Here is a 12,412-nt window from a genome sequence, read left to right as displayed (position 1 = left end):
CAGAGGACCTGAATAGACATTTTTCCAAAGAAGACATACAAGATGGCCAACAGATGATCTGCTCAACATCACTAGTCATTATGGAAATGCAATGAGATAGCACTTTACACACGTCAGAAATGACTACTATCAGAGAGACAAGATATAACAAGTGTTCGGGAGGATGTGGAGAAAAGGGAAGCCTCTTGCACTGTTGATAGGAATATAAATTGGTGCAGCTGCTGTGGAAAATGGGATGGAGTTTCTCCAAAAATTAAAAAATAGAAATACCATACAATCTAGTAATTCTACTTCTGAGTATTTACTCAAAAGAATGAAAACGCTAATTGAAAAAGATATATGCACCCCTATGTTTATTGCAGCATTATTTACAATAGCCAAGATATGGAAGCAACCTAAGTGTCCACTGATAGATGAATTGATAAAGAAGAGATGGTACATATATACAATGGAGTATTATTCAGCCATAAAAAGAATGAAATCTTGCCATTTGTGACAACATGGGTGGACCTAGTGGGTAAGTGCAAAGTGAAATAAGTCGGACAAAGAAAGACAAATATCATATGATCTCACTTATATGTGGAATCCAGAAAACAAAACAAATGAACAAACAAAACAGAAACAGACTCATAAAGAGAACAGACCGGTGGTTGTGAGAGGTTGGGGGGGCGGGGGAATAGGAGACACATGTGATGGGAGTTTGAGAGGTACAAATTTCCAGTTATAAATAAGTCACAGGGAATGTAGTCAATCCTGTCATGATAACTTTGTATGATGACAGATGATACCTCACCACTTATTGTGGTGAGCATTTTGTAATGTATATAATTGTCAAATCACTATGTTGTATACCTGATACTAATACAATATTGTATGTCAACTATACTTCAATTAAAAATTTAAAAAAATGCATCGTCCTACACCCTTGAGTGTGATAAGCCTGGATTTGGGTCTGTGCCTCCTGGTGGTCAAAGAGAGGAAGGACACATGCCAATGGCGAGATTCTCAGCATCCATATAGTGCAGTGTCCAGTGTGATTTCTATGTGGGGAAGAAGAGCTTCATCCCGAGGGGGGAGAAGACTAGCTCTCTGATGCTTACATGTGGGCATTTCCTTGGCTGCCAGAGCATTGAAAGGCCTTTCTTACCTGGCGTGGATACCCTGCTCATTGCTCAGGGGAGCAGGTGGGTTCTCCCAGTTCCTGCAGAGACCACACTCAGGAAGGAGTGGGGGCTAAAAGCCAGACACAGAAAGATATTGGGAATCCTGGAGCATAGGCAATAGGGTGGGGAAGTTGTTTCCAAAAACTTCCGAATTTTTTATTTTAAAAATTTCCAAGAAAAAAAATTAAATTACAGGAGATCAAAGTTATTGGTCTCAAAAGAAGCTCTCATCTCTGAGGTTTTGTTGTGTATCCCAAAGCAGGTAACAGCTTAATATTATAGAGGGGCAAAGAATTAGTTATATCTTCTAGACTCTGTCTTCACTAAGATTAGGAAAAATATGGAGAAAACCATTTCAGAAAAGGAGTTGAGGGAAAATGAAAACACACACTGAAGACAGCTTTTGTTCCATAGCATTTAAGCCCCTGGAGCCCATGTTCTGCGCTCTTGAAGCCATTAGGTGGGTTTGACTTCTCATTCTCCTCTTGGAAAACTGAAAAGTGGTTTCCTGCTTTATTTTTAAGATTTTTATTTATTTATTTATTTGGCAGAGAGAAAGACAGCGAGAGGGGGAACACAAGCAGGGGGAGTGGGAGAGGGAGCCAGAATCCTGGGATCATGACCTGAGCCGAAGGCAGACGCTTAAGGACTGAGCCACCCAGGTGCCCCTGGTTTCCCGCTTTAAATCTTTTCCTCCCCCTCCAACCTCTGTCTTCTTCCCATCATCCTCTCTCTCTCTGTCTCTCTCTCTCATACACACACACTTACGTGCTGCAAAAGATGGAGAAATATGCAGCAATCGAGCAAGTAGATGAAGAAAATCTTAAGAGGAAGGTTGGAAGCAAGCACATTTTTCAAATACCGCGTGTACATGGAACAGATAGAGCTTTTTAAACCTATACTGGAAATAAAGACAGCTCTGGTAAATTTAACAAAGTAGAGAGTCATGCAGCTACTCACTGGGCTTGGGACACGCAGAGACGCAATCCAGGACTCTGGGGACCGCGGTCGTTCTCCTCTCCTATCCTGGATAACGTTGGCCAGCTGGAGAAGCTCAAAGCCGCTCTAGCAGTCCTCGCCCCGCGGTTAGGCTGCGTCTTCATTTTTACTCCCGGGCCCTAGCGGATGCTCTCCTGGCTCTTGCCGCGGACCAGAAGGTGAGCCAAGGCTCCGGACTTGCCTCTGGTGGAGGCGCCCTCCCAGCTGGGAAATGTCAGGCCCTTCAGCAACTGTTCACTGTTGTCGCACTCCACCTGTCTGCTGCTGGAGCCCGACTGTGCCCCTGGGGCCATCCTTGTTGCCTTCGTTGGGCTCCTCCTCTGGCTTGAGCGCCTCTCTCGCACACGGCCCCGCCCCGGCTGCGGCCAGCCCGTGGACACTCTCCCGCCTCGTGCAGCCCCAGTGCAGCCGGCTTCTGAGCCTGAGACCGGCACCTACAGGTGCAGCTCCACGCGCAGTGGAGAACTGCCCTAGAGCCCCATCCCCTCCATCCTCCTCCCTTTTCTGAGGTCTGAAGCTTTTAATTCCCACCCAAGCACTGTAGGAAGGGTCCGTACTGGGGCTGTTGGCAAAGCATCAGTGAAAATAGCATATCCTGCTTTGATAAAATTAGGATTCTGTGTGGTTGGCGCCATGGGATTAACAGCAATATGGTCTAGAGAAACCTTTTATTACGGTTTCGATATTCCTATTGAATGCATCTTTAATTCCCTCAGTACGCTGAAAGTTACTCCTGCGTTCTAAGAAGTTTTACTAATAGAAGCAGCTTATCAGTCTTGGGGGGAATGTTAGGAAAATGTTTAGTTCCACTATTTGTTTCCCGTAATTAATCTTCCCGGTAGTTTGCACGCTAGCGTTATTTGCACGTTATCCGCGCTCCCACTCGCTCCTGCCAAAAACACCCGCCCCTTAAACCATCTCCTCTGGCTTCTGCGCCTCGGGAATCGGGGTTCTGATTTACTGTGCATTTTGTTTTCAGACGGTTCTTCAAGGTCTGCTGCTCGGAGCCGTATCAGTGTAAGTCTTGGATACACATTTCCTTTTCCGTGCGTGCTTCTCCTTGTATGTGTATGTGAACAGTAATCACAGTCTCTGCTTTCAGTTTCTATAACGCTGAGGAAGTGTTATGGGCAACAGCTGCAACCGCTGTGGTGACATTAGCCCTCACTCTGTTTGCTCTTCAAACAAAAGTATGTATCCCCGGAACCGACTTCCGTCGTGAGAGTGGGTGGATGTATGTTCCTTTGCCGCTGCTGACCCACTCTTTCCCCTCCTCCCTCCCGCTCACTGCTGTCCTGCGTGGCCTCCCCGCCTTCTGGAGTCTGACTTTGCTAGTAACCACGTTAAAAAGGCAAAAAAAAAAAAAAAAAAAAAAAAAAAAGGACCAGGTGAAATTAATTTTAATCATATATTTTATTTAACCGGATATATGCAAGGGAATACCATTTCCGTAATCGTTAGATCAAACATATTGAGCTATTTTACATCCTTTTTTGAATTAAAATTCAAATCCAGTGTGTGTTTTCAACTTCCAGCCCACTTCACTTGAGCCACCCTTCAGATGCCCACCAGCTGCAAGTATTGAATGCTCCGCTGCAAACTTTTTTTTTTTTTTTTTAAGATTTTATTTGAGAGACAGTGAGAGAGGGAACACGAGCAGGGGGAGTGGGAGAGGGAGAAGCAGGCTCCCGGCTGAGTGGGGAGCCCGATGCGGGGCTCGATCCGAGGACCCTGGGATCATGAACTGAGCTGAAGGCAGACCCTTAACCACTGAGCCACCCAGGCGCCCCCAAACATTTTTTTAACAGCCATCAGAATCACCTGGAGGGCTTGGAAAACAGGTTCCTTGGGCTCCACCCTGGGGTGGCAGCTTCAGAAAACCTGGGGCGTGGGCCGAGTAATTTGCATTGCACGGGCGATGCTGATGGTACGGAACCACCCTTGGAGACCTAATACTTCAGATTACTCTCTTGGTGTGCACAGGGTAGGGAGTGAGGGGGGAAATAGAGGAAGTAGGAAAACGCTCTGACAAAATATCAGAGATTCAAGGGTCTTCTTTTGCTGCATAATCTTACTCAGGTCAGAAGATGATGTTCCCCTTCCTTTAAAAGAATCCTCATCTTTTGGGGGCACCTGGGTGGCTCAGTCAGACCTTAGGCTCAGGTCATGGTCCCAGGGTCCTGGGATCGAGTCCAGCATCTGGCTCCCTGCTCAGCGGGGAGCCTGCTTCTCCCTCTGCCTCTGCCTCTCCCCATGCCTGTACTCTTTCTCTTTCTCTCTGACAAATGAAAAAAAAACAAGAATCCTCATCTTTCCCAGGCTGATTTGGTCCCTTCCCTGATTTATTAAAAAGGCAAAAACAAAAAGCATATTAATAAATTTCAAAATTACAAAAGAATCATTAGCAATAATTTTTGAAAGCATAGTGTATCTTTATTAAAATATATGCAAACAAACACGGAAAAGGTGCCCAGTTAACATTGGTCTATTTCATTCCATTACTGTATTCTATGCACAACACTTTTAAAGATACGAATAATTATGATCATACCATACATACAAATTTACATCCTATTCAGTGTACCTTTATTAGGGGAAACTTCATATAAATACAAAATAGAATAGTATAACGAACCCTCATGTATCCTTGGCTCCTGTGATTTCCTCCATACTCCGACCCACTCCTCCCTCCTGAAGCAAGTTCCAGTCAACAGCACACTTTTTAATGTAGCATTTTTCCGTGGTAGGGCAAATGGATTTCCATGGTTCTCAGAAATGTCCTGGGTAAATTATTAACAAACGGGTCAGTGTCTATCTATGGGTATAAAATGCATCTCTAAACATCCTGAAATTCCTTATAGATGATAACTGAGTTATTTTTGTGTTGTTTCCTCAGTGGGATTTCACCATGCTCAATGGAATGCTGTTTGTTTTACTCTTCGTACTTATTATCTATGGAATTCTCTTACTCTTCATACGATCATATGTAAGTGGGATCTCGTTTGGGAACCTCAGAGAATTGTTAGAAAGGTAGGGTGACGTGCCGGTTGTGTTGGCCTGGATCCTCTGAGAAGCAGACCCGAAATGGGTGAAGCATGCGAGGACTGAAACAGGAGAAATGTCTCCGGGAGGAAAGGGGCCGGGAAGCCGCTGGTGGCTGGAAGACCTGTCTGACCCCAGCAGTGTATCTGACATGCCAAGTGAAGGAGGGGGAAGGTGGGTGGTGGGAGCCTTCTAGAGAGGAAGTCAAGGCAGGTTCATCAAGGCCTTCAGGGGGCCCTTGAGCTAAAGTTGACTGCGCTCTTGTGTCTCCCAGGAAGGGCTCTGCTGCTCCCCAGTGACTGAGAAGAGGCAGCCAGGCCCCTCCCCGGAGCTGAAGGTCCGTGAGGCCTGTCCTTGTGGCTGCCCAGTGTGGTGTGGCTGGGGCGCCAAGGACGCAAGGTGTGGGGCATGAAGACTGAGCTCCTTCTCTAGACCACAGATGCCTTTCCCTCAGAGGGTGTAGGGGGTGAACCTCCCCACGGGGCGGGTCAGACTCCGTCTCCTATCCTTAGGTGCTGCTTGTTTGAAGTGATAGGAGTAGAGACATGGGCTTTTTCAGACTTTCCCCGACAACAGCCTAGAGGAGGCTCCTTGTTTTCCAATTCCAGCTTGGCTCGCTTGCTTTCCTTCCTTTCTTCCTTTTATATCTTCATTGACTTCTTACTAGACATGAGCCTGTGGTTTTCACATAGGCATTACATTGAATTCTCATGACCTTCCTGAAAAGTACATAGGTCATCTACTGTATAGGTAAGAAAACAGGCCCAGAGAAATTAAATAATTCCTCCAAGTCCACACAGGGAGTACGTGGTAGGGGTGGGGTCAAAGCCCCATCTGTGTGACACCAGTGCCATGCCCTTTCTGGCACAGCGCACTGTCTGTGGGTGGAGGCTGCAGGGCGTGTGGGGAGGTAGAGGCATCGCGTCTGGGCCTGTGGCCTGGCTGTCATTGGCCCCTGTGTGGAGACAGGCAGCCGGGTCCGCTGAGGACTGGCCTGCGGCCTGTGACCTTTGGACTAAAGCCCTAAGGCCAGCTTGGCCCAGCTGCTGAATCAAAGAGTTTCTTTGATAACAAGTGGACTTATTCAGCGATCTTCAAGACGTATAACCAGCAGTTCTGCCTGAATTGGTTTAGCTTTATGAATGCTAGGGACTTACAGCTAGGGAGATAGCGACTTACAGCTTACAGCTAGACTTACAGCTTACAGCTACGTAGAGACTTACAGCTAGGGAGATAGCATCTATATTTTATTTAATTTATTTTTATTTATGTTTAGCATCTATCTTTTAGAGACAAAAACTCAAAGATATCACAAAGATGTGCCTTAAAAGACCACACAGCTCTCCAATTATTATCATGGATGGTAGCCCAGATATTGGTAGTAATAATCCAAATATTTATTAGGTTGGTTCTGTAGGTCTTTACAATACCATCTAGGTGCACTTAAGGAACTGTGTTTCCTACCAGATAGATGCACCCCAATTCCCACTGTAAACTTCCTTTCACAAATATCTACAATATATAATCTTACACACGTGTTTAAACGGAAGACTTTGACAGAACCTTGTTGTTAAGTATACATGCTTGTTTGACTTGGGCAATTTTGAATTCTTCAGACTTCAGTAATCAGGTGTTTTCTTACTATTAGCTCAGTCCAGAAACACTGCCCCTCCCACACTGTGTCACTGACTCCTGATTTATGTCCTTCACCAAGAATCTTCCCCGGTTAGCAGAATGCTCTCTTTATCTAGGATGAGCTTTCTTGTCCTGAAAAGTGAATGGCATGATTTTTCTCATATGTTAGGCACCACCTCTTTATCCTCTCCCCTATGTAAAGCCAACCCCTTTGGCATTCAGATCAGTCCTGTATTCTGATCAGGGCTGTTTTGGTTGCACGAAACAGACTAGCTTGAGGCAAAGACCCAGGGGATGTTCATGGAACTCCTAGGTTGGAAGAAGCGACAAGATTCACAGAAATGGAAATCCCCTCCCCTTCCTCTCTTGGACTGAGCTGACTGGCCAACTCTATTTGGCTATAGTAATAGCTCCAGCACTAGCTGATGATACAACAGCCTCAGAATTTCTGACTGGCCTGGTGCATTTGTTTGATACCAGTCACCTATAAGGTTTCTGGTCAGTCAAGAGAGTCACTGCTGTTGGAGTGGATGTCTTCCATCTCTTGTCAATCAGCTCTAGCTAGGGTGCCGGAGGGTCACTATTTTTCCAGAGCGACCTGTTCCAAGAGCTGAGTGTAGGGGCAGGTGCTGGAGAAAGGCTATGTGATGGTGCAAAAAGTGAAACATATCCAGTATGTTCTACTTGCCCTACCATGCATGAGATGTTTAACACTTATTTGATAAAACTGATTTGGCAAGGGTGGTTTTCATTTGTTGGCTGAATGGAATGGAGTGGATGCTGTGGACCACGATGTTCAAAAAGATGAATTTCCCCACAGATTTGTCTTTCTGTAATATTGGGTCCTTATCTGGCAGCAGTGACCCAGGTGAGACCTTTCATTATTCTGAATCTTGTTCTTAACATAAAATTGTTTCTTCTCTTTGCAGTGGTTGCATCTGTTGTATGCTGGCCTTGGAACTATAATCTTCTCACTTGTAAGTCCATGTCTCCCTCACTTTGACAAAGTGCATATGGTATCTGCATCAACAATGCCCCTAAGCCTGTGCTAGCCCCAGAGTCTAGTAGAGTCAGGAATCTACTCAAAAACCCTCTGGGAGACTTCTCCCTCCTACGTCTCCCCCTCCTCCTTTCCCTCCTATGCTGCTTCTTTTTCTTTATAAAGACAATTTTTAGAGCACTTTTAGGTTCACAGCACAATGGAGAGGAAGGTAGGTACAGATGATCCCCCCCGTGCCCCCACACATGCATGGCCTCCCCCCCGATCAACATCCCCCACGAGAGTGATACATTTGTTACACGATGAACCTACACGGACACATCACAATCACCTAGAGTTTATATCAGACTTCACTCCTGGTGTGGCACACTCTCTGGGTTTAGATAAATATATACTGACATATTCCATCATTATGACATCACACAGAGTATTTTTTACTGCTCTAAAAATCCTTTGTGTTCCACCTTTTGATCCCCACCCCCCTAACTCCAACCCCTGGCAACCACTGATCTTTTTCCTGTTTCCAAATTTTGCCTTTTCTGGAATGTCGTATAGCGGAAGTCATCTAGTCTGTAGACTTTTCAGAACGACTTCTTTCACTTAGTGATGTGCCCTTAAGGTCCGTGTGTCTCTTCGTGGCCAGACAGTTCATTTCTTCTTAGTGCTGAATAACATTCCATTTTCTACAATGCCGCCATTCATGGCTCCGTCCACCTACTGAAGGGCATCTTATTTGCTCCCACGTTTTGGCAATTTTGAATAAAGTTGCTATAAACATCCGTGTGCAGGTTTTTGTAAGTTTTCAACTCCTTTGGGTAGATACCAAGGAACATGATTGCTGGATTGGATGGTAAAAGTATGTTTCGTTTTATAAGAAACTTCCAAACTGTCTTCTAAAGTAATTTCACCATTTTGCATTCCTGCTGGCAATGACTGAGAATTTGTTGCTCTACATCTTCACCAGCATTTGATGTTGTAAGTGTTCCAGAATCAGCCATCAGTGGTATCTGATTGTTTTTAATTTGCATTTCCTTTATGACATGATGCAGAGTATCTACTAGTGGTGTTTATTTGCCACCTGTATATCTTCTGTGGTGAGGGGTCTCTTAAGTTCTTTGGCCCATTTTAAAATCAGATTGTTTGCTTATTGTTGAGTTTTAAGAGGGATTTTTTTTTTGTATATTTTGCATAACAGTCCTGTATCAGATGTGTCTTTTTTTTTTAAAGATTTTATTTGAGAGAGAGAATGAGAGAGAGAGAGAGAGAGAGAGAGAGCATGAGAGGGGGGAGGGTCAGAGGGAGAAGCAGACTCCCCGCTGAGCAGGGAGCCCGATGTGGGACTCCATCCCGGGACTCCTGGATCATGACCTGAGCTGAAGGCAGTTGCTTAACCAACTGAGCCACCCAGGCGCCCCAGATGTGTCTTTTACAAATATTTTCTTCCTTCTATGTCTTGTTCTCTCATTCTCATGACCTTGTCTTTCACAGAGCAGGAGTTTTGAATTTTAATGATCTCCAGCTTATGCATTATTTCTTTCATGGGTTGTACATTTGGGGTCATATCTAAAAAGTCATCACCACACCCAAGTCATCTAGGTTTTCTCCTATGTCATCTTCTAGGAGTTTTATAGTTTTGTGTTCTACATTTAAGCCAGAGATCCATTTTGAGTTAATTCTTTGAAGGTGTAAGTTCTTTGTCTAGATTTGGGTTTTTTGCACATGGATGTCCAGTTGTTTGAACACCACTGGTTGAAGAGAATGTCTGTTCCATTGTCTCGCCCTTGCTCCTTTGTCAAAGATCAGTTGATTATATTTATGTGCATCTAGTTCTGAGCTCTTCAGTCTGTTCCAATGATCTATTTGTCTCTTCTTTCACCAATACCACCCTGTCTTACTTACTGTAGCTTCATAGTAAGTCTTGAAGTCAGGTAGCATCAGTCCTCCAACTTTGTTCTTCTCCTTCAGTATTGTGATGGCCATTCACACACACTTATTTAAAAAAAAATGTAGTCATACTATATAGAATGTTCTGTCTTGCTGGTCCGATGGTAGTGGGTTCTCAGAACTTGTTAACACTAAAGTTGGTATACGACACCCCCCACAGCTAAATTTGACTGGCCCTAAAAAAAAAAAAAAAAACTATTCTGTCTTTGCTTTTTCACTTAAAAATAATGGTCTCCACATTTTAGCAGACATGGATTGAGTTCATTCTTTTTTAAAGGCTGCATGATGTTCCATTTTATGCTTTTATCATGTCACATATTTTAGGTTTTCTCTTTATTTATGTTTGGCATTTCCAAACATACCCGGAAGTAGAGAGAATGGAGTAATAAACTCCACACATTATCACCCAGCTTAAAAATATCCCACATTTTGCTTCAGTGTGTTCCTTTTTGTTAGAATTATGTCCCATTTTCAAATGTCAGAAAAATTTAGACCAGGAGGCTAATGTTACATATGTACATTTCAGTTTTCTCACTCCTTCCACTGATACGTAGAGAACTGACTTGTGCTCATTTTCCTTTACTCTTTTGCTCTCATCCTTTGCATATTGATGCCTGCTTTTATATCTCTTGTGTCCTGTTTTCAGTCATAGTTTGTTTCCATGCAAAAGTACATTGTTGTTTCTCTTTCTGGAGGCAGAACAAATACTTTTGTAGACTCAGACAGGTCTGCCCAACACTAAACAAATAATGGAAGAGGGAAATTGAAATTTTTTTCAGGGAGGTGGAGAGGGGATGGTTAACCATGAGAGCTGTAGGGGTGAGGCAGGGTGTTATCCCCAAATGCTCCTGGGGGTCTGAATCCCAGCTCATCTTACTCTCTCACTTCTGTCTGCTTTCAAAAACATTTCACCTGGAGGTGCACTCCTAACCACCAAGACGTGTCTGTGAAATGATTAGAAGTTATTACCCTCGTATAAGAAGAAATAAGATAAAGTCAGGAGTTCTTGGAGGAGAGGAAGAGAGAAAGCGCTTCTCCATAGAAGTCAGGACGCCAGGTGATAAATGAAGGCTGGAAGCTCAGCTGCTGGGCAGCCCGTTTTCTAGGGTGACTAACTGTTCTGGTTCGCCCAGCACTGAGGGGTTTTCCAAGGACACACTGGAATGATTGGTCACCCTAGCTTATCCCCCGTCCCCCGAAGTTGCTGGAATCAGTCAGAGGGAGAGGGGAGCAGTGAGGAGAAGGGACTCAGTATCAAGGTGAGGCACTTGCTTTGGCATCCTGCCCAGCCTTGGGTTGGACTTCCTTCTCTGCCATTCGCCACAGTGTGACTTTCTCTTCTTGGAGGCTTAATCTCCCCTGCCTCCACCAGGTGGGTCACATTTTACATGAGATAATGTCTGTAATGAGCTGGCATGAAGCTACCCAGGAGTGCCCACTTCCTTTCCTCCTGCTCTGCTCTCCCTTCCTCCTTATCTCTCCCAGTCTGAGTGGCAACCGGGGCCCATGGAGAGCTGATACCAGAATCACTTGGGATGGGTCTTACTGAAGTGGATATTGTTGTAAACAAATTATTTTAAAGCATCCTTAAAATCCCTAGAATTCTCTATAGTGCCAGCGTTGATCTGTCTGGTGGGGCTCTGTGGCTCTGCCCCACAGCACTAGACTCAGTCTAGAGTCTGGATACAAAGAAGTGAGGGGCCCCTTGTTTCCTTTTCCTCCTCTAATGTGTACTGCTGCCCGGGGCTGCTCACCTGGCAACAAGCACAAGGGCAAGAGGGCTCCCTGACTTTTTCCTTGATGTTTTAGGAACTCCTAATTTTATCTACTGTAGCTGAGCTAAAACGTTTATTTTGGGAAATATTTAACCATATACAAACCCCATCTTCCCCTCCTTCTATTTTGGAAATATCGACAGCATTGTAAAACCATCCCAATGTCAAGGTTTGAAAAACACTATCATCCAAAGTCCCAGGAATTCAGAATTATTGCTGTGTGTGAATCTAAATGTCAGGGACCGTCTTTATCTTCGTTCTTTGTTCAGCAAGAACGTGTGGGGAAATCACAAATACAGGGAATTTTGTAGTTGATCTCTGTGTCCAGTTGTTCCACCTGGTCCACCTCATTGGCTAAAGGCCCAAAGGTTTCCACATTTGGAAAGCAAAAGGAGGCTTATGGACTTGGTGCCACTGTCATCAGGAGGATGGAGCACTTGCTGTAATAGATAGAAGACGCACTTGGGGACAGAGTGAATGGTTGAGGCTGTAAAAAGAACAAATATAGCCACAAATTGACTTTCTGCAATATATTTGCTGATGCTAAAATATTTTTTCCAGGTAATTTAGGATACCTACTTGATAGAAATGTACAATTTAGGTAGCCAATTCTTCTTTCTTTTCTTTAAGTACTTGGTGATGGATGTACAGCTCATGGTGGGAGGGCGCCACCATCACTCTGATCTGGACCCTGAAGAGTACGTTTTTGCTGCCCTGAACATCTACTTGGATATCATCAACCTCTTCCTTTTTATTTTGCAACTGATTGGACTGGGACGGTTGTCATAGGGCCAAGACTGGTTCATGTTGAAAAGAGGGAAGGAGGGATGGCTGTGACATGTTGCCTGGCTCAG

General features: G+C 44.5%; 1 protein-coding gene across 1 annotated transcript in view; it reads left to right on the top strand.

Annotated features, from left to right (window-relative positions):
• LOC114221078 (protein lifeguard 2-like) overlaps nucleotides 1-12,412 on the top strand; it is a 31,456-nt gene that overhangs the window by 7,711 nt on the left and 11,333 nt on the right. Inside the window, exons 5-9 of the mRNA XM_028119203.2 lie at nucleotides 3,142-3,179; nucleotides 3,265-3,352; nucleotides 5,059-5,148; nucleotides 7,769-7,816; nucleotides 12,189-12,337. Of these exons, the coding sequence (XP_027975004.2) occupies nucleotides 3,142-3,179; nucleotides 3,265-3,352; nucleotides 5,059-5,148; nucleotides 7,769-7,816; nucleotides 12,189-12,337 (413 nt within the window). The remainder of the gene's footprint in view (nucleotides 1-3,141; nucleotides 3,180-3,264; nucleotides 3,353-5,058; nucleotides 5,149-7,768; nucleotides 7,817-12,188; nucleotides 12,338-12,412) is intronic.

This window comes from Eumetopias jubatus, unplaced genomic scaffold (assembly GCF_037043125.1).
Source record: "Eumetopias jubatus isolate StellerSeaLion01/CBP00866 unplaced genomic scaffold, mEumJub1_p1.0 scaffold_14, whole genome shotgun sequence".
NCBI classification, from domain to species: domain Eukaryota; kingdom Metazoa; phylum Chordata; class Mammalia; order Carnivora; family Otariidae; genus Eumetopias; species Eumetopias jubatus.
Note: the sequence above shows the minus strand (reverse complement) of the source record. Positions and strands in the feature narration are given on the sequence as shown.